Consider the following 22,455-nt stretch of genomic DNA (forward strand, 5'->3'; position numbering starts at 1 on the left):
GACTACGCTTTAACATTAGATAAAAAAAGTAAACTGAGTTTTCAAATAAACCCCTTAGAGTCAAAACCAACAAATGATTCAGTAAGGAAACAAACTGATCATTGAAGAAAATACAGTTGTGCTCCTGAGATCAGAAAAACCAACGTAGGACACAAGATGTGACGTGACAATATTCTGAATATGTTTCTATGTCTTTGCAGTCTGGGTTAGCACTCATGAAAGTAAACTTTGTGGGAAGACCTGCTGGGCTTTTCCTATGGTCCTAGTTTTCTGTGGATACCATTTGTGAAGAGATCGATCAGGTTTCCATTAGGTCAGGAAGTCACATGGAAAAGGTGGTGAAATTATTTAACAGCACTCTTAATTAGGAAAATAGATTCATAGTTTTCTCTGCAACTTATTTATATAAGATATTCCACCTCGCACTATAGAGGCGTAGAGTAGATGAAAACCATTTCTTTCTATGGGAGTAGAGAACTTCACACGATCATATTAGAATTTGTTTTTCTCAAAAATAGAGACTTAGGTTGCTTATGCTATCTCCCTTTTCCTGAATTGCAAATACTTATCAGTAGTGATTGGTATGTGTTAACAAACTGGAAAGGCACGAGTTTATCTGCAATTTCATTTAGAGAAATGAAGCCAAAGAGAAATGGGAAGAAATGCTGCTTGTTTACCAGCAGTGCATAGTCTTGCTCAGAGGTCCAGATCACAGAGACGTTCTGATAGACTTGCTGAGCATCCCTGGGGACAACCAAAGTGGAAAAGCAGGCTGTTAGTGTCTCAGACTGTATGCTGCAGAGACTGTCAGATCAGAGGACTAAGTGAGCAGTTAACTTGTGGGGCTACCAAAAAACAGGATTTAGCTATAGTGAGGATTTTTTTAAATACTAACTTGGAAATGAATACAGCAGGAGGTGTTATCCAACGTATTTTTAAATGCTCTGTTAAGATTTGATACTTTCAGGGAAGGAAATAGTTATAGGATTCTTTTCTCTGAACTCAAGCAGAAAATACTCATTGAGGATGTTTAGACAGAAGATAAAATTCATGAGAATGGTCTGGGATATGTTTGTATATACAAAGTTCTTACAATGAGAATGTGAAATAATAGCAGTAGATTTCGAAGGAGTGCAAATTTGCTTTGTCACGTAGGAAAGATTTGAAGTGTAGCAAGAGATCAATTCAAATAGGAGAATGAAGTCTGAAGATAGTGAAAACTATCTTCAGGTAACAGAGGGCAAACTCAGAAGTGTAGCAGAGGCACTCAAAGGTCAGCAGGAGAAAACTTAGGTGGAAAATGAAATGCAGCTAGCAAGATAAATGACAAATAATATGAAACGTTTGCATAAAGCTATTTTTTAACAATTCATTGTCAAAATGGAAAGGCATATTGATTAGAGTTGCATAAGGAATTGTCCTTTCTTCTCTACTGTTCAGTACTCCATTAGCAATTTAGATAATAGGAAGATTTTTCAAATTCCTCCCAGCTCCACAATCCAAAGAGGTGATTTATGGCTGGCCATACTCTTATCCAATTCCATGAAGATTTGAAGTGTTCCAAGCTCACATTTACTTCCAGGTTTACTCGAGTCAGTAGTGAAGAAGAAAAATGCAACTGCGAATGGGCCTACATCCCCTTTGTTTTCATTAATAGTGATGTTTAGAGAAAATAGGGACTGCTACTTTAGGATGCACCGACCTGGAAGATCTAGGCATTCATGTACCCACATGTATAGCAGCAGGTCATTTTAAAAGCACTGCTCTACTTGCATCTGGGCTTTGCATTTCCACACAATCTCTCTAGCAAGCTTGTATGGATTGTGACAGTTGCAACCACTGTTTGGCAACTTATAATAAGGGCTTTCCAAAACAAATAACTGAAGTAAATCCGTTCAAGCTTTGCATAAGAGAGACAGCTTTGGAGCTGTTCAAAAACTTGGCCTTTGTTTTGATAGTCTTTAGCTCAACACAAGGCTTAAGAAAGACAGTTAAAATATGTAGCTGAAAGGAAGCTAAATACTTTTTAAATATAATCTTAGGACTTAAAATATCATTGGTCTGTCAGAGCACTTTCAATATTCCTGATGCATCTTAAAGTAAGCAAATTTTACTTCCTGACTCGCACTTGCCCTTTTTAGTAGTCCTTCATTAGCAGATCCATACAGATAGCAACAACGTTTTTCTATCTTTTCCATAATACTGGTTTCTGTTAAAGGAAGTTCTTCCTCCTGATGCTTGCTTGACATTCTTAAGAAATTCTAGTGCACACCAAAGAGCTATTTTCAGTCAGACAGTCTTCAAAATTCAAGTCTGTATGCATATTCTGTACCACACCCTAAATTCTACTGTAGGAACATCGTGCTGGCTGAGCTATTACATTCAAAGTCTGTGACACTCTATATTATAGATTGTCTGTGACAGCCTATAACACTCCAGTCCTGAAAGAAATGTGATCATTCAGGGTGGCATGGAAGCATTTGCAAGTTCAGCCATGGCATTACTCTGATTCAGCTGTGTAACTTCCCATCCTGAAACAAGGAAGGACAGAAGGACACTCACTGCCTTTGGTCTTGCTGCCCCTTTTTCAGCTGCACGGCATTTCTGGGCACTGTGTTGCAGGAGGTTTCTGATTAATTCATACATTATACATAATCATTATACATTAAGTAATATGAATCTAGTTAAAGAATCTCCATCTCTTCGTCTTTTCTGTATGTCCTTTAGGAAGTGTAGTAAGTGTCTAAACTTCTGATTGTCATCCTGAATTCTCTAAGATTCAGTATTATCAGAGAAGCCACTAAGCTGGCCTTCAATCATTCAAAACATTCAGATTTAAAATATACATATTAAGTATATCTATTCTGCTGGTTTTCTGTTAGTTACCTTAGGTTCCTTTCAGCTGAGAAATATGTATGCTGAATAAGAAAACAAGGAAGTATCAATTGTTTCCTCTACTTACCAAAGGTGGTCACCAAAATTAACAAGGTTTGTTTTTATGGCTCCATTCTCTGTTTCCCTTTTGACCTCTATATATCTGTATCAATATATATGTAACGTTCACAAAGATAAACATCTTGAAAGAATTTGTCTGAAACAGTTCTCTACTGTAATAGTGGGAGAGATTACATCTAGAGCTCTGCTTGCTTGATTTCTCCTGCAAAGATCATCTGCGTGACACAAGAAGTACAGCAGAAGACCTGTTTTCTTCCCAGTTGAACAGTTACATTTAAGCACGTGCAGCTAACTTCAAGACACTTAGAGATATCCTGTTTCTGTGAAAGATAGGGGAACCAGATAAACAATGGGGAAGCTCAAGTAGAATGGGGTTCTCTATTTAGGCACAAAAGACAAAGATTAATATTTTATTGCTTGGAGCAGACATAACTTAGTGAAGATCTAGACAATACTCTCAGAGGAGAGGAAAAAAAAGCAAGAAAGGGAGGCATCTGATGCATTGTCTGATGAAAGCACTTCTGCAGGACTGGCATTCATGAGCAGTCTTTGTAACAGAGCAGCAGGGAAGAAGGCATTCTCGCTTCCCTAGAAATTATAGTTCTTTTTTTTCCCCCCCTTTCACCCTTTGATATTAATTATAGAATCACAGAATGGTTTGTGTTGGAAAGGAACCTTAAAGATCATCTAGTTTCATACCCCCTGTTCTGGGCAGGGTTGCCAGCTAGTAGATCGGGCGACCCAAGACCCCATTCAGCCTGGCCTTGAACATCTCTCGGTTATTTCATATTAGTGGTATTAATTTAATAACAAACTTAATTTAAGGCCACTCTACCCCAATGGCTGTAGCTGCCAGGCTAACAGAATACGGAACAAACTTCTTGAGAATCTGGCACAGGACTGTGAGAATCAGTGTCTGCAGCATGTGGAAAGATATCATCAATCTCTCTTGACTTCTCTGTCTCCTCATCTATTTATAATTAATCTTGCAGACTGGGTAGTGTATGGAGCACACTGTCTCCATATACTCTTCTGGATTAATGTGTTCAAACCCATAGAGTTAGTATTTTGTGCATCAAAATTCCTGAATAATTATTGAGGTCTCGATTGTGCCTGCACAGGATAGTTTTGTATTTTGTTCTCACAGGAATTGGGGTCCTGCTCAGTTCTTTGAAAAAAAAAAACCAGTCATCTTTCAAGACTCCATTTTTTTCTGAAAATCAGCACTTAACAGGTGCATTTTGTAAGTTTTAAGACAAGAGAAATGTCTGTGGTTGCATTACTAGTCTGCTCTTAGCGGCTATGGATGAGGCAAGTTTCTACCTCTTCTACCTGAAGATCTACAGTGATAACATTTTAGAGAACCAATTGTTCTGACCTCTTGAGCCAAATTTTGAATATAATAGCTTTCTAGAGGAAAAAAGAAACAGTGTTTTGCCTCATTTGGGCATTGAGGTGAAAATGCTAATGTGCTTTACAGTTCTGTTTCTGGTTTTTCAGTGCATATGTGGCTTTTGGTACAAACCATTAGGATTCAGGAGCTGTTTGTAATGAGCTCTCCAGAGATTTCTTGTACTCTGTGCACCCTCTAGCTATATAGTAATGTCCTATAGACTTTCTGTTTTTCTGCTACTGATTTTTCTCATTACCAATGAGTGTTCTGGAGTTTGGAGTAAAGCTGGGAAATGTCTGGATAGCCGTGTGCAGTGCTGAGCAGAGATGATTTAGCTTGAATCCTTCCTTGGATATCGCTTCATGGCAGTACCTTGTGTCCTTTACACGCATTCCTTCTGTCTGTACTACTGCTTTAGTTGTGAATGCATTATGTTTCAGTCTCCTATTTACAGTTAGTAAAATGTTGAAGATTTTTTGACAGAACCAATAGAAAAAAATGTGGCTGTTCCTCTGAGAATAGTTGATTCTTTGTTGACCTTATGTGGCTTTATTTAGGAATGATATCACCAAAAAAATAAAAAAATATGCCTTACTCTTTTTTGATTTGTAGATTAAAACAACTGATGATTTCACCAGCCATGAGGAGGAAGAGGAATATGAGGATGCTTACATGCTTATGGGAGGTATGGAAGCTCAACCACCCGTGAGTAAGTCACATAGGGATGCATCTTTCTCAGTAGCAAATTGTGTGCTGCATTGGGTGGGATTGTTGACAAACACAGGGGCCAAATTATTTTAATACTTGTAATTTCCATGTTATTTCTACTTCTGAGGAGAACAGATGTCCTAGGAGATGGGGAAATGCAAGCAAGGGATTCAGTTGGAATGACAAAATCATCACTCTATGAGACAGTCACAGTGCAAACAGTGTTCCTGGTAAATTCTGCAAATTTCTGGTCTCTGCTTCGCATCTAGAAAACAGCTGAGTTCTCCAGGTTCTCAGGGAACCTTTATGTAAGAGAAGACACTGCCTACAGGTGTGGGCAACTCCTGTGTGGAAGCACAGGTAGTAGGCATTTTGCATCTTGATCTTCATGCACCTAAACACAGATAGATCATGAGTTCGTTGCAAATCTGTGTGATCATATGTATTTCCCTTGAAAAGTGCAGTTATTTATTTGCATTTACTGATTATAGTCTCTTGTAGTTAGGTATATTTTTACAGTATCATGGATTTATGAAACTAAACTTTATCTTGTTTTTGTCTTATCTGTTTGTTGGCAATTGTATCTTTCCAACTGTTTCATATTCTGTGTATAAATGGCATTTCTTATTTGCTGTGTTTAAGCTTGCTGTTTTGGTATGTCTAGGTAATATAATCGACACTGAAAATGTAGGTTAGAAATCTGTTAGCCCTGATATGTATCTACTGTCTCTCACGTTTCCTCTGTATATAGGAGCACCTCAGGGTAGATGCAAGGAAAAAGAATGTAAATTGTAACAGCTGGCCATGTTAGTCAGCTACATGCCCTAATCTCCCACTTTAATCAGTGGTGAAATAAAGGCCTTCCCAAGGGAAGGGGTAACTCAGAGTGGAAAGGGCTCTGTATTACCAGCTCTGTATTGACTGTAATTCTGCTGACAGACCTGTATGGTTTACTTTATGTCACTCAGGCTACCCAAATCTTGATGCTGTACATAGTATTGAAAGTTCATCCTTTCGCTGGCTGAACCTGTGGTCCATAGCCCCCTGAAAATGTAGAAGCCCCACAACATTTCTCAGAAGTACAGCCATGTCTCCAAGGGCAGTGCTTTTTTCATTTTATGGAGATATAAATAAGCATCCAAAATCCACTGCAGAAAAACAAAGCCATAGCTCACACAACTGTGTAACTTGTTTTCCTAAGTAGTGCACTGTGCTGCACTGAAAATCAAGTAATACAAATTATGGAGGCAAGGTAAGTGTGTGTGATCTCATTCTGACAATAACTCCAGAAAAGTTTAGCATACTGTGTGCACAAAGATATTGTGTACCAGAGTAGCAAAATATAATAAAAACTTCCACTGTTGATTTGGTAAATATTTTAAAAGCTGATCACTGGCAATATGTATTTGACAGTCTTTCTACTGCATTAGTTCATAAAAGTTTTATTAGCCATTGTGTTGGTTCTGTGGGAATCCTTGAAACGGGAAATGTTTCAAGATAGCAAATGTTAAATGAAATAATACATTCTTTAACATTACAAGTTGAGCAGAACCCAGGAGATCAACATGGAATTGGATCAAAATGTCAACAAGAAGCTGAGGTGGATAAGGAAGAGAAAGGTGGTGTAGAAGACAGTGGAGAGGAAACTGAGGAGGAAGATTCCTATACCTTTGTCAACAGTCCTGACAATTTGTATGCCAGCATACCTGACTGTGATTATGAAGAAAACAGCAGAGAATGCTTTTTCTACAAGAAACCGCCCCCACCTCCTCCTCGAAATCTGCCTGGCACCCTGAGACAGGATGAGCTGCACCATTTGTCACAAGGTATCATCTTGGGAGGAAAATAACCGCAGATACAAACATGAGTGCAAACACATTAAGTGCTGCAGTCAAAATTGCATACGATCACTTCTAATAGTAGTAGTTAGGCAGTATGACCCTAATTCTGCAACACAAGCATACCTATGAAATTTGCTGCATCAAGGTCTTCATGACCAGGTAGATCAGTTGATACTGTGGTGTGGGCTGCTGGGTTCAGGTTTCAGCTTTTCCTCACTCTGCACATCTCAGAAAGGTGCTAAATAACATGAGATACTGGATTTACAATAGATTTCTGAGATAAAACACTGAACTTGTATTTTTTCTCAGTTTTTTAAAAATATTTACATTAAAAATATTAAATGCTATCTTGACTAAATGAGGTTTGTAATTTCACAGAAAGAATATAGAAATGAGAGAATGAAGTAACACAGTACTTTACTTAATTTTAGCCAATGTTGTGATTAGAAATAAAACACTATATTGTGTTACAAACAGAAAGGAGAAGGAGAAATTGTGACTTTTAATGAAATGCCTTGACTGTCTTTTTTTTTTTTTTTTTTTTTTTTTAATATTTCAGCCCAATAGTAAAAATCTAAGATGTTCAGTTGTGGGTTGATTCAAGTATGAGAAGCAGAAAATACTATTTGCATCTATTTCAGAAGTTGTTATCTTTTTTTCTCTCATTGGGAAAAAATAAGCATGCAAAAGAATTCAAGCTTAAATAGCAGTCTTTTAAAAACCACGTAGGAAAACCCTTGTCATGGACTCCACCTGTAAGTGTGTGCACAAACTCTGTTTTTAAATGTGGCATAATCTAATAGAATCCTGAATTAGCACAATGAAGGATTTTGATGTTCACGTAAGTAGCCAGAGATAGCTTTTTAGCTTTATAACCTGCTTGAGGTTGGTTTTTCTCCTGTTTTCTACCGTGAAGGAAAAAGCTGGTTTTATGCAGGAAGTTGCAGATTTCAAAACAAAGAGAAACAGAATAAAATTGCTACTGCAGATGCATTCTGCTTGCTATGCAATAGTCAACTGTAGCTATATATGTGCACAAATGAGGGGGCAAGTCCTGACACACAGCGTTTTTTTAGAACAAGCTTGATATAAATGCCTATCTTGGGATAGCTCTCATGTGGCTACACCATTAAGTAGTGATGCATTGCTCTCTGCCAACTGCCAGTTTCTGTCTATATATCTGTATATGGATACTGGCAGAGAAAGCTTCTCTGCTGTGTAGTGTCCTATGTTGCTGATAAGGCTAGTGCAGCTAGAAACACATCTGCATGACTCGTTCAGTTAAGATGTGCTGTGAATTTTCCTGAAGTGTAAGGCTTGGTTTCATTTCATTTCATTTTGGGATGTGAGGATGGGGGTATCAGGATCCCACTAAATTGGGATGATACTTACTTTCAAACATGAGCTCCAATGAGTCACTGCTGCATATTTTTAGTCAGCTACTTTCTTTAGCTATTGCTGTGGAAGACCTAAAAGTTAAGTCCGCTCTTTTGAAGACTTTTTTTGGCAGTGGCATGAGAGAGCACCCACTGTGAGGGTTAAAGGAGAAAATCCTGCGGAGATAGAGACAGAACTTTCATAGTGGCATGCAAACAAAACATTTTTCATATTAAATATGGTACCTGTAATACTTTTTTTTTTTTTAATAAGAAAATTTATCAGAACCAAAATACATATTATTAATAATTATTAACATGTATTAATAGTACAAGCTGTTTTTAAGGGGTACATCTCATTTATAAACGTGTCACGCTTGTGGGCACTGTTAAGCCTCTCTGAAACCATAAACGGATAAAACAATTATTTAAATAGCAGCCTAAGGATTTAAAATTATGGTAGTGACCATAGCCTAGTTTAACAGATACATATGTATACAGTTCACTATGACAGTAGGGAAACATGGCTCACTACACTAGGTTTGCTGTTTGCACAAGAAGAGTAGGTCAGCACAAGGAAGGTGAAAACAACTGTGGAATTGGCAGTTTCTATAACAGCTTTCTAATTCTTAATAGTTTGTGAGAGTTTTAAATACAAATAAATCCCAACAAACCCAGGTATGAGAAAACCTATCAATTCCTTTTAAAGCTGTAAAATGCAAAAGCTAAAGGGCAGCAAGTTCTGTTTAGATATACTCTTAAATGTAGGGAGAGACCCAGGGAGATCACTTGGGTGTGGAGTGTTGAACAGTCTTAGCATAAATTATAAGAGATCATACATTTCATTTATCCTTTAGAGAGCTTTTTAATTTTTCTTTTAACCTTTCCCTATAGTACCCTCTAGAAAATCCTCAAAAATAAATGGGATGTTGAAAATGTTGGAAAGACAAAACCCAGTGTTTTTCAGAAATGTTTCTGTTCTGAAGTTACTGTTGCAGCAGCAAACAGTGATTTCCCAAAATGCCAAGGGCTACAGGGACTTCTTAACTTAGCTTCATCAGTAATGAAGGTATTCCTATGACTCTTGTGGGAGCAACTGCAGCATTGTTCTTAAATAAGATTTATTTTGGAGCTAATGTATTAGCATCTAATTTTGATAATCTGATGTGAAATCACGAGAAGGCCCTGGAGCTGAAATTATTCCTTTCGGATATCCTTTCTACTTAGACGGTGAAGCCGGTGAAAATCGGAATACCTTAGTTTAAAAGTGAAATTAGGACTATAAGGTACATTAGGAAAATCTGAAGTATAAATTAAGTCTTAATATCCTTTCTTTATTTTCAATGGAACATAATTTTTCACTTTTTCAGAGAGGAATTTTGTGGAGGAGAGAAGTGAAACAGAATATGGACTGAAGACATGCTACAGAGAAGACCAAGATACCAGTGAGGAAGATGACGAAGAGGACCACCCATATACTTTTGTGAAATATGATGAATATCTGTATGATTTGATCCTGGATGAGGAAGATGAGGAGAGAAGGAAAGAACGCAAATCGTTTATCATGAACAGGCCGCCTGTTCCTGCCCCTCGTCCCGAGCGTTCAGGAGTCAGAAATGAGAACACTCCGTATATAGTACAAGGTTTGTGCTTGCTTCTGTGTATTTGCTGATAGAATGTGGACATCTGTTCTTTTTTATGAACAATATATTTTTTTAAAGACTAAAATCTTTGTTCAGCTATTTTCAAACCAGCAAATCAGTTGATTCAGTCTACCTATTCACACCTTTCAAATGAGCTGACAACATATCTGACTAATGATACTTTCCAATTTGCATCCAAGATAACATCACTTTTTTTGTTTAATTTTACAAAAAAATTATGACAAAATGATGGAAGATTAAGAATCACTGGGCTAGATGTGAGTATGTATGTTAAGAATATAATACAGAATGTACTATTTGAGTGGCTTTTCCTTTCAGTTTCTTTATCAAATTGTTATTGTTTTGCCTTAATTCTGAGAGATGTTAACTGTATTCTGTTTTCCTGATGTGAACAGTAGAGAGAAATGCTGATGTGAGGACTCCTTTGAAATTCCCTTCTTGTAATGCTAGAAATTACTACGTGAGGAAAGATTGTGTCCTTTTACCATTTCTGTGAAAAATGGTGGAACTTCTTGGAAACACAATGCCATCTTTTAGCCCAATTCAGATTGAAGCCAAATTTCAAAGTAACAGAAGTTCACGTGAACTTTCAGGGATCTCTGTATAACCCCAAAATGCATGAATCTTCTCTCTAAAGGAATCTTCCAGTTGTGTAAGAACATGCATAAGAATAAATGATAGGAAAAATGGGTTTGAGAAGGAAACCAGAAGCTTACTTACTCTATCCAGGGAATGTTTGTCATTAAGACAGGACTACTACTACCCAAATCTTCCTATCCCGGAGAGAAGCACCTCCTTTGTCATTCCTGTTTCAGTCAAAGATCTGTTTTATTTTTTCTAGCTAGCTTCAGGCTGTATAACTCCAGGAGAGGGCTGGAATGTGTGGGTTCATGTCTTCATCATTTAGTAGTTCTTTCTACAGCAGGTTTGGGAGGCAGAAGGATGAATCATTACAGTACCATGCAAGATGTATGCAGGGAGTCTGTTAAATTACAAAAATCTTGAAATACCTGCCTTTACTGGGATGGTTAGAGCAGTGTTTCAAATCTTGGTCTTCCATCATAAACATTCCAGTGACTTGAAAACCCTTACTGTGAAGGTGCCTTATTTGGAAGGTTGCTTTTACTGTCTTCTATTGCACTGAAGGGTTTCTGCTTTGTCTACCCAAACTAAGGAGGACACTTCCAGCGCAATTGCTTTGATGGGCCTATGGTGCTAATATACCATATACATGAACCTGGCTTTTACAAGCAAGTAGTAGGAGAGAAATTATTGTACTATTGTTCTGTGAAATCAGCTTCTGTTTCAAGTTCATTTATCTGCACCATACATGAGAAAATTAAAAAAGCACTTCACTTGGCCACTTAGGCCTCTGCTCTCCTTGGCAGTCACACTGCTTCCAGCTTGGGGGTTTCTCACTCTCCTATTTTGTGCAGGCATTTCTGAGACAATAAAATGTTACGCAGGTGACAGAAATTCAGCTGGGAGATTTCTCTTGGTATTTGTTTGTTCTTTCCAGCAACTGTTAAAGTTATTCATCCAGTCTAGCAGTATCCCTATCTCTGGTTAATATATTAAAAATGCTATAATCATAACTGAAAAGATTGTTTCAGCAGTAAGAACCATAACATTTTATTCAAATCCATCCCTAAAATCTGCATGTGTTTGCATCCGTTGCTTTATAATTTAATCTAACTGATGTAAAATAAAACTGCTGTGGCTAGTACATCAGGGCATTTTCCATTTCTCAAACAGATGATGGTTTCAGGTTTTGTTTTCATATATTATGTTAAAAAGAGTGTTACTGAAGATGCAAAGTCAAATAATGAAAAAGTTAAAAGTTAAGGTCATTTAGTAGTTTTACTTCTTTCTCCCTGCCACAAACAATATTTTTTTTATTAGGATACAATCCTTAAATATGTGACTGCATGCTGCTGTTTATCCAGACATTTTGTTTCACTGGGTATTTAAAGTGGATGAGCATAAGATGCAAAACTCTTCCATTCTCATTTTTTATTAAAATCTGATTCCTGCCTGCCTTAGGTACAGTGTTATTTCATATCCATTGAGCTTTTGCACACCCAGTATGAAGTAACTAGAATGCCATGCTTTGGATAAACACTGTTCTGCAGCTTTACTCATTCAGAGCAGAGATCCCATTGTTTTCAGTGGCTGCTGTGAGTGGTCAGAACTTTACATTCATTAGCATACCTAATCCTGAGTCAGCATCCTGATACCAGAGACTTGTGAGCCAGCGACTTGTATGGAGTTATGCTGGGGCCTTGGTGAGCAGCTTTTAGTTACCCAGGCATCCTTCCCCAGTCTGTATTCCATTTCCATTCACTAAATACCTTTTAAATTCTAACCCAGATAATATCTCTGTAAGAAACAGGTCATCTTCACTGCACCGTTTTGGTTGACCTTCAGAACCACTGCCCTCTGATATTCAGTAAGGAACAGGTTCAGTGGGAAAAACGGGGATAGAGAATGGTTCACAGAAGGGCTGTACTAAGGGTGCACAATCACCTGTATTTTGATCCTCATGTGCTCTGAGAGTTTGCAGAACAAACAAGCTTTGAGCTCTGACTTACAGGGGCTGTTGTGCTAATAGTCTGCAGAGCTGCAAGGGAAGGATTTCTTTCTGTCTTTGTTGCATCCACAGAGGGGATGGAAAACTATGAGGTTGTTTATTGACAAAAAAAAAGTGTAAGCATTGCATAACGAAAATGGATTGTGTTTTGGAGCTTCTGTTTTAATTTAGTTTTTCTGTCAATCAGAACAAAGCAAGTGGCTCAATTCCCATGGCAGCTTTCAGAACACGCTGAAGTCCATGAAGTTATGAAAGAGCAACTTCTGCTTTAAGCGAAAGCGGCACTGTTTCTATGAGAATAGCAACAAAGAGAGCTAGCAAATAGCCCTCTTTGTAATTAGAAGTAGCTTTCAAATACATGGTGTCACAAGCTTGTACTAGGCAAAAACCCTGCTCTGTGTAGATTACCACTTGGTGCTGTTGATTAATGGAGAGCAGAGCTTCACAAGCCCTTTTCATAGTCACTTTCAAAGTAGGATCTACACTTTGAAACCTAGGCAGTATATACAAATAGGCCTAACTGAGCTACTGGAATTTATTGTTTGAACAGCTTACCTGGATTTGCTGACAAATAAATCTGGAGAATATGAGTGACTTTAAAGATTTCAAGCATAAGCATTCTAGTGAGTTTGGGTTGGTTCATTTATTCCTTTTTCAAAATTTTAATGAGTGTGCAAATTTTTGAAGGATCACTGCTAAGCATACTGCATTTGTTGTTTAATGTAGACCACTGCAAGAACTTTTTTATATTTAGGGAAGGTTCCTTAGCCAATGGAGCTGGAAATTGGTTCCAAATAACTAGGTGTCCAGATGGTGTGCACTCTGCATGTGCTTCCTTTCCATTCCTCAGGTGCTTAATATTCCTTCGTAGGTTATTTCAGTGCTGGTTGGTTGTTGTTGTTGTTTTTGATGCTGTGCTGCCAAAACAATTGTTAAATAAATGTATGAAGGTGTTGTGTTTTCAGTTTACAGTGAAATTTAAATACTCCATATTGGATACCACTTTGACTGAGTGGGAAACCTAAGCCCCGAGTACGTTCTCAGGATAGGTGCATGGGTTTCTTCAATACATCTGTACCACTAATGAAATCTAACCTAGCAGACTCTCCCAGGACATAAGGGTTACAGTCCTGTCATGGCTGGATCATTTATCTTGTGTCAGAGAGCACCAGGACTAGAGGGCTTCTCCACAGGACCAGAGGCCTGTCCTACAGCATTGGAACAGGCTGTCAAGAGAGGTGGTAGAGTCACCATCCCTGGTTAGTGTTCAAGAAGCATGGAGATGTGCTGCTGAGAGGCACAGTTAGAGGGCAATATTGGTAGTAGGTGGAGAATTGGACTAGATGATCTTAGACCTCTTTCCCAATCTCAATGATTTTATTATTCTGTGAAATAAAACTTCATATGTTGTAGCCTTTGCTGCTGTATAAAACTCTCATGAATCCTTGAATGAATGCATCCTCTGTGCAATGGAAACATTTTTCTATATAAGGATAGTTGTCCATGGAACTTCACACCAGGGTTAAAGAAGAGGAGAATGTGTTTTCCATTTACTCTTATGGAAGAAAATAACATTTTAGTTGCTCATCAATGTTACAGGGTATGCAGAAAAAGTAGCAGGCGGTAAATATTTTCAGGGAGGCAAAATAATTTATGTCCAGAATAGACAAACCCAATTGTAATGAGGAAGAAAATCCAAAACAGAATAGTTAGTATCTTGGAAAATTATCAGGCTGATTACTGTGAACTACAATGATCACATCCTCAGTTAAAAATTCTTATTATGCAGATGGTTTAAATGCTCTGAAGTCAGTGTTCCCAAACCGAAGCCTTGGAGCACATGCAAACTACAAAACCTTTATGTCCCACAGAGGGATTTTTTTTAGTATTTTCCTCCAGTGGAGATAAAATACTGCACTGCAGATGAATTTCATTATGTATCTTCAACCAAAGAAATGTTTTTCCATGGAAAAAAAAAATACTAGGAACCACTGTTCAACTATCTTAGAACACCTTATAGAGATCTGGTTAGGAACTGGTCTCCCATGTTGATTCTGTCAGATGTTTTGCTATCTTAACTTTGGTAGATTATAACGTGTTCTGAATAAGGCCAGCAGAGAGAAAACAGTTTTAGGATGTAGCCCAGTTGAAAAGTAACCCATGCTAAACGGCATGGTTTAAGTCAAACCAGAGTCTTTCCCTTTTTGCTTTTCTCTTCTGAAATGCAACTGCAGAAGTATATTTATGTTTTACACAATGGAACAAATATTCTTGAGAATATTGTTAGAGTCCTTCCACTTTCCATACTAAGCTAAGTTTAACTGATGATGAGAGCAACAGTGTGAGGTACAGCAACTCTGCTGACATAGAGTGTCTGCTGACACTGTTCTTCTAACTCACCCTTTACCCTTTCTATAAAAGCAGTTCCAGTATTGCTTTGGTTGTCTTACCTTAGTATAGGGGAAAAATTGTCTCTGTGCAGCATCCTGTGGTCACTCCTAATCAAGGTTGCTGTGATTCCAGCAGCTTTGAGCTTGCATTTGGCAGCTTTGGAATCTGACTGAAGACTGGAAAGAAAATTGCTGGTGAATGTGCTTGGTTTTGCATTGTTTTCACATTGTCATTACACTGGAATTCTTTTCAAAGTCATTTTACTTTTCATCTGGGAAAATGGGAGTTTATCAGCCCTGACTCACTGATGATGCTGAACAAGGCAGAGGCTGACAAAAGCCCATGGAGTTGTGGTGAGCGGCTGACGCTGAAACTGTAACTCAGGCCACATGCATTGGTCTGCAAGTACTGGGGCAATGTGACAGTGTGGTGTTCCCATGAGTGCCCTTGACATTGCTCAGTCTTTATCCTGATGAAATGACTTTTGCGTAGTCAGAAATGTTCTAAGAGTTTCTGACAGTGTATTTAAAACAGATCAGTTTCCATACCAGAACAGATGTAGTCACAGATTTTCCCACACTGGCACAGCTAAGCTTTCCCCTTCTGGTGGTGTGAGTTCATTTGGACACCATGATGGGGCAGCTTCTGGGCTTAAGCCACCTCTGCTGCCTTGCACAGCACAAATACTCCTTCTACACAGTGCCTGGACCAGGTTAGGCCAGACTCACAGGGCTGCTGCACTTCTGTTCAGTGCTCAGCTGCATGGCTTGGAAAAATAAAAAAGGCCATACTGCTTACAGTATCTCATTTTCTTAGCTGATTTGATGTTATGAATCACCAGAATTTTTGTCTTAATCTTGAATGCGAAATATTTTATATACTTTTAGGGACGGTCCTTAATCATCTCTGAGCATTGCATCTCCAGGGCTCACCCTGAGCGATGCTCTGTGTGTAAGCAAACAAAACTGGCTAAAGGAAAAAATGAGATCTAAAAAGATGTGAACAAACATCTGCATAGTTCTCATCTCCTGAATAAAAAGCATCATCCTACTTTATTCTTTCCTTCCTATTCCCTGTGTATTTCTCATCCCTCACTGTGCTACATTTAATTTACAATCTAATCCATGCCAAAAAAAAGAATTTGTGAGCTTTATTTGCCTTGCTATATGCATGCACAGTTGAACTGTTTAAATATTGTGGCAGGGTGAGATGGAGTAGGCAACGATAGGAGTCTCCCACTGCAGCACATCCCAGCTAGCCTGCTAACTGACTCCAGTTTGCAGCCAAGTTGAAATGTGTTAATAAGTGCAACCCTAGTGTATTAATTAATTTGCCTTGTGTTTCTATAAAGATTTGGTTTCCCCTGGATTTTAATTTTGAATGTCTCCTAAACAAAACAGGGCAGTAGATAATTTTGTTTGGAACACCAACTCAACGAAGCTGATGAATAACTGCATCATTAATTTCCCTAAGCAAACTGAATTCAAATTAATGGTGGTTAGTGGTTATTTTGCTGTCTCTTCTCCTTTGCGTTTGTTCTGCCAAAAGTGTTGAGTAAGTAGCATCAGGGTGATGGTATCATTAGCTCACACATTCTTCTGGAGGATCAGTTAATCAGTCAAGCTTTACTTGAATCACCAGAATAAGGAGCAAAAGTGCTGTGTGTTTTTTAAAATTAATGTGGCTTCGTAGTGTAGACAGGTAAATTAAAATCTAAATGACAAACCATATCCGTGCCTCTTACCGATACGAGCTGTCCACTTTCTTAACATAACTTCTTCCACATTTTGATTATTGTATCACTTCTTATTGGTCCATCATCAAGCAATTTTTGAAATGTCATTGTGCAACTATAATTCCTTATCATCCCTGCTTTGTGTTAGAATCTCAGCTTATTCTGAAAATCAAATTCATGTTCTTTTTGTCAACCTATGGCTATTGTAAAAAAAATTTGCATCCTCTCTTTCTAGACACTTTCTACTTATCACAGTTCTTGTTAAGTTCTCTATCATTCTGTAGCAAGTAGAGTATTTTATGAAACAAGAGACTTAGATTTTAAATATTTCAGTTTTCTACTTAAGGCATACAAAGAACTTCAACAGTATAGCAACCAAACGGAGGGATATTTAGTTCATAGTATTTGACCTGTACAGGTACTTCAGCCAGGCACAATGTGATTATGAATTGAAAAGGACTGTCTTTATGATCTTACAGATATTTTTGAAGATGCATCTTATAATAGCAGCACTGCAGTTTTTTAGTTGGATTATCTATGGCAGAGAGGATCTGAAAATATTTTTCAGTTGAACAATTATGGCATTTTGACACCTAAAAAATGCTATATTGATAATATTGTTTTACTATAGGAATATGCACTATATTTTCCACAAGAACAGAGTGGATCTCTGTACAAAGTGACCTGTTTATTTCATTCTGCTGAGTTTCAGCAGTAATTAAAATGTGAGAATGAAAGAGTGAATCACTTGAGTCTTCCCTAACCCTGTGGCAGTCATGCAGCAGTGTGTGTTCATCTTTCCAGGCATTCCAGAAGCAGGAATAATTTGTTTTCATTTACTTCACCCACACTGAGTACTTGCTGCCAACTAAAATAATTTCAGCAAGATGCAGCAAGTAAAGTGGTTTTAACAGTTTTAGTTTGAAAAACTAGAAGAGTAATTCCATTTCTGATTACTCCAAGACTGCAAAACTCAGCAGAAATTTCATAGCCTATCAATTAAAGTACTTTCCAATCAGGGACATTGGGAAGTGCATTCCTTCTCCTCTTTACACAGTGAAATCCTGGCTGCCTGCATTACCTCAGCGTTGAGGTACTTCCACTTCCTCTCTTCAAAGAAGTCACTATTTCAAGTAACGCTGCAGCCACATTTAGGAGGATTCTTTGGGAATCACAGAGAGGAGTACTACAAATATTAAAATATATCAGTATTAGGCTGAAGTTAGAGATGTAACATCAACAGATTGGACTGCCTGTATAGTTCTTTTACCCTATCCATTTAACCTGTCTGATAACATTTTCAGGAACACCAAGTCCCCAGCTGTTTTCATTCATCATCTCCTCCTGTACTGGCATACTCAGGAGTCCTGCTGTGTAGAAAACACCCTCTGAGGAGCTGTTCCTTCTTCACCTCTCCATATGGCATGTGCAGAGTTTAAAAGTCACCGTGCCCTTGCTGCTCCATTTCACAAGTTTCCTAAGAGAAACTGCTGCATCATATGCGGCTGCCTGAGCAGGCAGACAAGGAGCAAACTGAGGATGCTGCGTTTCTTTGGTCTGTGTGAGCAAGGAGCCCAGCTGCATGGTGCCATGCACAGCATGCTGCTTGTGCACAGCTCTGTTGTACCTGGCCTTGGTTCCAAAGCAAAGATTTGTTTCACTGAAATGGCCACGTGCTGCTCTATAGCAATGTCACTAAGATGACTGCTCTGCAAGGTACTGTTCTAGATTAACAAGGGGGATTCACTAAAATCAGAACTGAGAACTACTGGGAATTAAGAGGGAAATGTATCTCTGACAGTAGTTAAGTTAGAAGCCATCTGGAGTTTACATATGCTGCCTGCAAAAGTTTACAGCGTTTCAGGGCACACCCAGGCTAGCTGTGCTCTAGGCACCTCACAACAATGGAGTGATGGGCAAGAATTATGGAAAAAGCAGTCAGGATTTGCCATTCTTGGAACTTGTATTAGCTAGAGAAAAGTATGCTCATATTCTGACTTAAGTACAGTCATTATTCTTAGCTGATACTATTGGTTTTCCCGCCTTAGCGTTCCCCCAAAGTAAGATAAAGGCTATAGCTATAGTTGGTACCATGTGAGGAACTCTGAGACTGAGCTGTGTTAGTGTTTTTTCTAAACGAGCAATGTCAATATAATAAGTCTTATTTTATTCAAAGCTCTTTTCATGATATCTGTAATATCAGTAATCCTACCATTCTGTGCAATAGAACAATTTTTCAAGTAATTAGTATTAGACTGACAAGTGGATTGAGAAATACTTTTAGGCTAGAATAAGATGCATTTCAGCCTGTTTCCATGAGCCTCTGTCCTTCTTCCAGAATTAATGTCTTTTATTATCATTTTTGACTAACTTCCTTATGTTCTTAACTTTGCAGTGTTTCAGCAAAAAGCCACTCAAATGCCCAGTGACTATGACAAGATGTACTGCGATGCCAGGAAGCACGGTACGGAATTCAATTTAGCTCTTTAACTTCTTTGGTGTTTTTTAGCAGAACTAGTGGAAAATTGCTGTGACTTGATTTTGACTGACTTAGCATCTACTTTCCTGCACGTGATTTATATCCTTAATGCTATCGCAGCATGAAGAGATCAGATTAAAGAAAGAAAAATAAAAGTTACAGTCCTTTGGGAAAGATTTGTAGAGCCAGAGTTACTTTATGCCTTTCTGTTTGCTTTCTCCATTGTGATTAAAACCAAGTAAAGGAAAGACTGGAGGGCTCAGCTGTGCTCACTTAATTCCAGCCATGGAAAGGCAGCAGTGAGTGGAGCCTAAGTTCTCTCCTGGGTGCCCCAAGATCTGTGTAAAATGAATTACTGGTGGCATTCCAGTTGTTATTTGAGTTGTAGCACATCAAAATGTTGCTACCAAATTCCTTTAATGGTACCCTAAAGTAACTAGCAATGTTACATACAAAATGAATGAACGCTGAGTGAATATTTTTCTTATCTGTGCTTCTAACAAGCAGATCAGGATTAAAGCATATAGAGCAGCATGCGATAGCCTCTTTTGTTCTGTGACAGGGAGACTAGAGTCTCCAGTGCTACTGGCATGAACACTAAACCACTGAGGAAAAGAACACTGTACCTTCTACATCTTATTGTCTGTGTGGTCTGATCTCTGAATGTTCGTTTCAGATGCAAGTCGTTAGGGTTATCATTCTGTCAAAATAGAAACAGTTAGCAGAGATGAAAAATAAAAAAATAGAGATTCCTGCCAAACATGCTAGTATGGCAAGTGATCAAAAGGAGAGAAAACAGTAGCTGTTTTCTTCATTTTCTGAGCACGGTTCTTTCTCACTTAAAGATATAAAAGTACATAACAGAGTAGAAAAACTGACCCAATTAATAATAATGGTTTAAATTCTTAATCTGACTGCATTCTCTGTGCAGTTTGAAACAGGTGCTTCACGGTCCCTTAGCAACATCCTCATACAGAGATAGATCCTAGCCATCTCCGTATCAATATCCTGGATATAGCCATGCTGTACACCTCCTTGGACTAAGCTGTGAATTTGATAGCATACATGTCCCTGACATTTCCCTTCTGTTGTGCACCTGCACTGTAATCCGTTGGAGGACTAGAGATTCTGACATCTTCTCGTCACTCAGCGTATCTGATAATTACAGTTGGGGAGAAAAAGAATCATGTAAAATTTCATGATGCCTTCTGACCAGATTTCAGCCCCAGCTTTTGAGAAACACAATGTTTGAAGTTGGGGAAGGAGTAGGGGGGGGAAGTATCGTGGAAATATTGTGTCTTAACATGTCAACAATTTCCTTTAAAATGTCTGTACTACAGCTTTAGCACTGGAGGGAAATTACTGTGTGAGCTGTCACTAATGGTGAATCTGTGAATACAGGCTATAGTAATGATTGAAATGTTTAAGAAAGATCTTGCTCTGCTGCCAAAGACTAATGGTAGATACTTCATTGATTCATTGTATTTCTCTGATTCAGAAAAAAAAAAAAAAAAAAAAAAGGAATGAGAGAAGGAGAGAGAAATAAAGGGGTGGGAAAAGCCACCCTAAGGATCGTGAGTTTAACTAATGTCAAATGGCAAAGTCACACTTACATGCCTTTCAAAAAAGTACTCAGATCATAAAGGAATTAAATGAGTTACTAATGTTTATCTCTACATTTTGTAACAGCATGCAGGAAACACACTGACATGGCAGCTGTGAAACACAACATCCCTGCTGAACGGGAAGATCTTATCCCTGTCCAGAAACAACTGAAAAAGGGGGCATTTCATGTGGACGAAGCCATTGACAGATGTAAACAGTGGCAGAATGAAAAACAGAGACTGCAGACCACTCCACAGGTATGAGTCTGAATATTTATGTTTCTTGATGGAATCTTGGTCAGAAGTTTGGAAAACAAACTCTTGTACTTTGGCTCCTATATACGAGATCAAAAATTAGAGCTGTGATTTATCTTGTCATGATTTATACACCCATCAGCTCCCAAGGAACTTGCTGCTTGTAGATACCTGTTTCCACTGGTGTTTATTGGAGATGCTTCCTGAATTTATTTTGGTTGAATTTAGGTGCTGCTGCATTTGGTTAAAATCCCAAGTTAAATATGTTGATCTCCTAAGATTTCATTTTACATTGTTAAGTGAGGCATAGGTACATGCATCTTTTATGAAACCACCATCTTTTTGTAGCTGAACAAAATAAATGTGCTTTTGAGCACTGTCAGCTAACAAAAATATGACTACTTCGAACATACATTGTTAATATATATTGACTGCATCAGGCTTTATGCCTGTCTGAAACTTCTACCTAGAAGTTCACAATTCTCAGAAAAGCTCTTCAGCTCCTTTATATTCAGTGAATGGAGTAAAATGAAGTGCACAAAAACAAGATTTACAAAAGCCCACACAGTGAGTCACTGAAAAAATTGCATCAGAGTTAGATGATAGGCTGAGGAGAAAGGCACAGTGAAGAAGTTTGTTAATTACTTCCAACAAGACAGCTGGAAGAAGAGGTTATGCCCTCATTTTATATGAGGTCATACATTAACAAAAATAGTTTATTGTTGCCTTTTGAATAAACCTAGTAGAAAGAGGAATACTAAGACTAGTCTGCTGCTCTATGGAGTGGGAGAGCTATCAGATACTGCTAATAAGGAGAGATTAAATGCCCTTTTATTTGTATTTACTGAAAAAAGTCAGATGAGTTTTTGTCATCTGAATGGAACACTTATTAGCAAAAGCATGAGGCCTTGGAACAGTTTAGGTGTACAGCCCCCAGACCATGCACCAGCAGCACTGTACGAGCTGTTCTCAGCACTGCTGGGGTGTCCGTCCCTGAATCTATCTGCAGCAAAGTGGCCAGATGGGAATAGTGGTGCTGCTCCCTCAGCTGGGAAGTTACACAGGGAAGAGGTGGACTCAAATATGTGCAAAAGACAACAGCATACAGCATAGGTCTTTGTTGTTGTTGTTGTTAACATGAAGATGCTTGTATTTGAGGGAGGATTTATTTGACCTGATTTCACTGCTCAAGGAAAAGGGTTGCTTATACCCTTCATCGTATATATGAATTTTGTTTTGTGCCATAGAAGTCTTTCACTGTTAACCTGCAACATAACGAATTAGCTTCATGCTATCACTGCAGTTGAGTGCTCTTCCCTGGGATTTTGAGGAGGAAAAAAAAAAAAATCGGTTGTCTTATGTTAAAAATTAAAGCTGAAGACTCTGTAATTTAACCACAGAATCAGCGTAACTTGCTGATGGAAAACACACACCACAGGATTCAGGGCACTGTTCAGAATGCTG

General features: G+C 38.3%; 1 protein-coding gene and 1 long non-coding RNA gene across 5 annotated transcripts in view; one reads left to right on the forward strand and one right to left on the reverse strand.

Annotated features, from left to right (window-relative positions):
• BANK1 (B cell scaffold protein with ankyrin repeats 1) overlaps nt 1-22,455 on the forward strand; it is a 129,491-nt gene that overhangs the window by 99,136 nt on the left and 7,900 nt on the right. For 2 of the 3 annotated variants that reach the window (XM_031608836.2, XM_090139326.1), the window contains 5 exons: nt 4,961-5,057; nt 6,598-6,882; nt 9,644-9,916; nt 19,049-19,117; nt 20,822-20,994. In XM_031608836.2, coding sequence (XP_031464696.2) covers nt 4,961-5,057; nt 6,598-6,882; nt 9,644-9,916; nt 19,049-19,117; nt 20,822-20,994 — 897 coding nt within the window. The remainder of the gene's footprint in view (nt 1-4,960; nt 5,058-6,597; nt 6,883-9,643; nt 9,917-19,048; nt 19,118-20,821; nt 20,995-22,455) is intronic. The other variant, XM_031608837.2, reaches the window with a different exon arrangement.
• Nucleotides 1-22,455, reverse strand: part of LOC116238909 (uncharacterized) — a 60,275-nt gene that overhangs the window by 3,177 nt on the left and 34,643 nt on the right. The window contains exons 7-12 of one of the 2 annotated variants that reach the window (XR_016466139.1): nt 19,759-19,832; nt 17,735-17,839; nt 14,978-15,094; nt 8,290-8,450; nt 7,021-7,135; nt 678-744 (exon numbers count right to left, since the gene is read on the reverse strand). This is a non-coding gene — a long non-coding RNA (uncharacterized LOC116238909). Of the gene's footprint in view, nt 1-453; nt 745-7,020; nt 7,136-8,289; nt 8,451-14,977; nt 15,095-17,734; nt 17,840-19,758; nt 19,833-22,455 lie in introns of those variants that run through there. The other variant, XR_016466140.1, reaches the window with a different exon arrangement.

This window comes from Phasianus colchicus, chromosome 4 (genome assembly GCF_987193195.1).
Source record: "Phasianus colchicus chromosome 4, bPhaCol1.hap1.1, whole genome shotgun sequence".
Lineage (NCBI taxonomy): Eukaryota > Metazoa > Chordata > Aves > Galliformes > Phasianidae > Phasianus > Phasianus colchicus.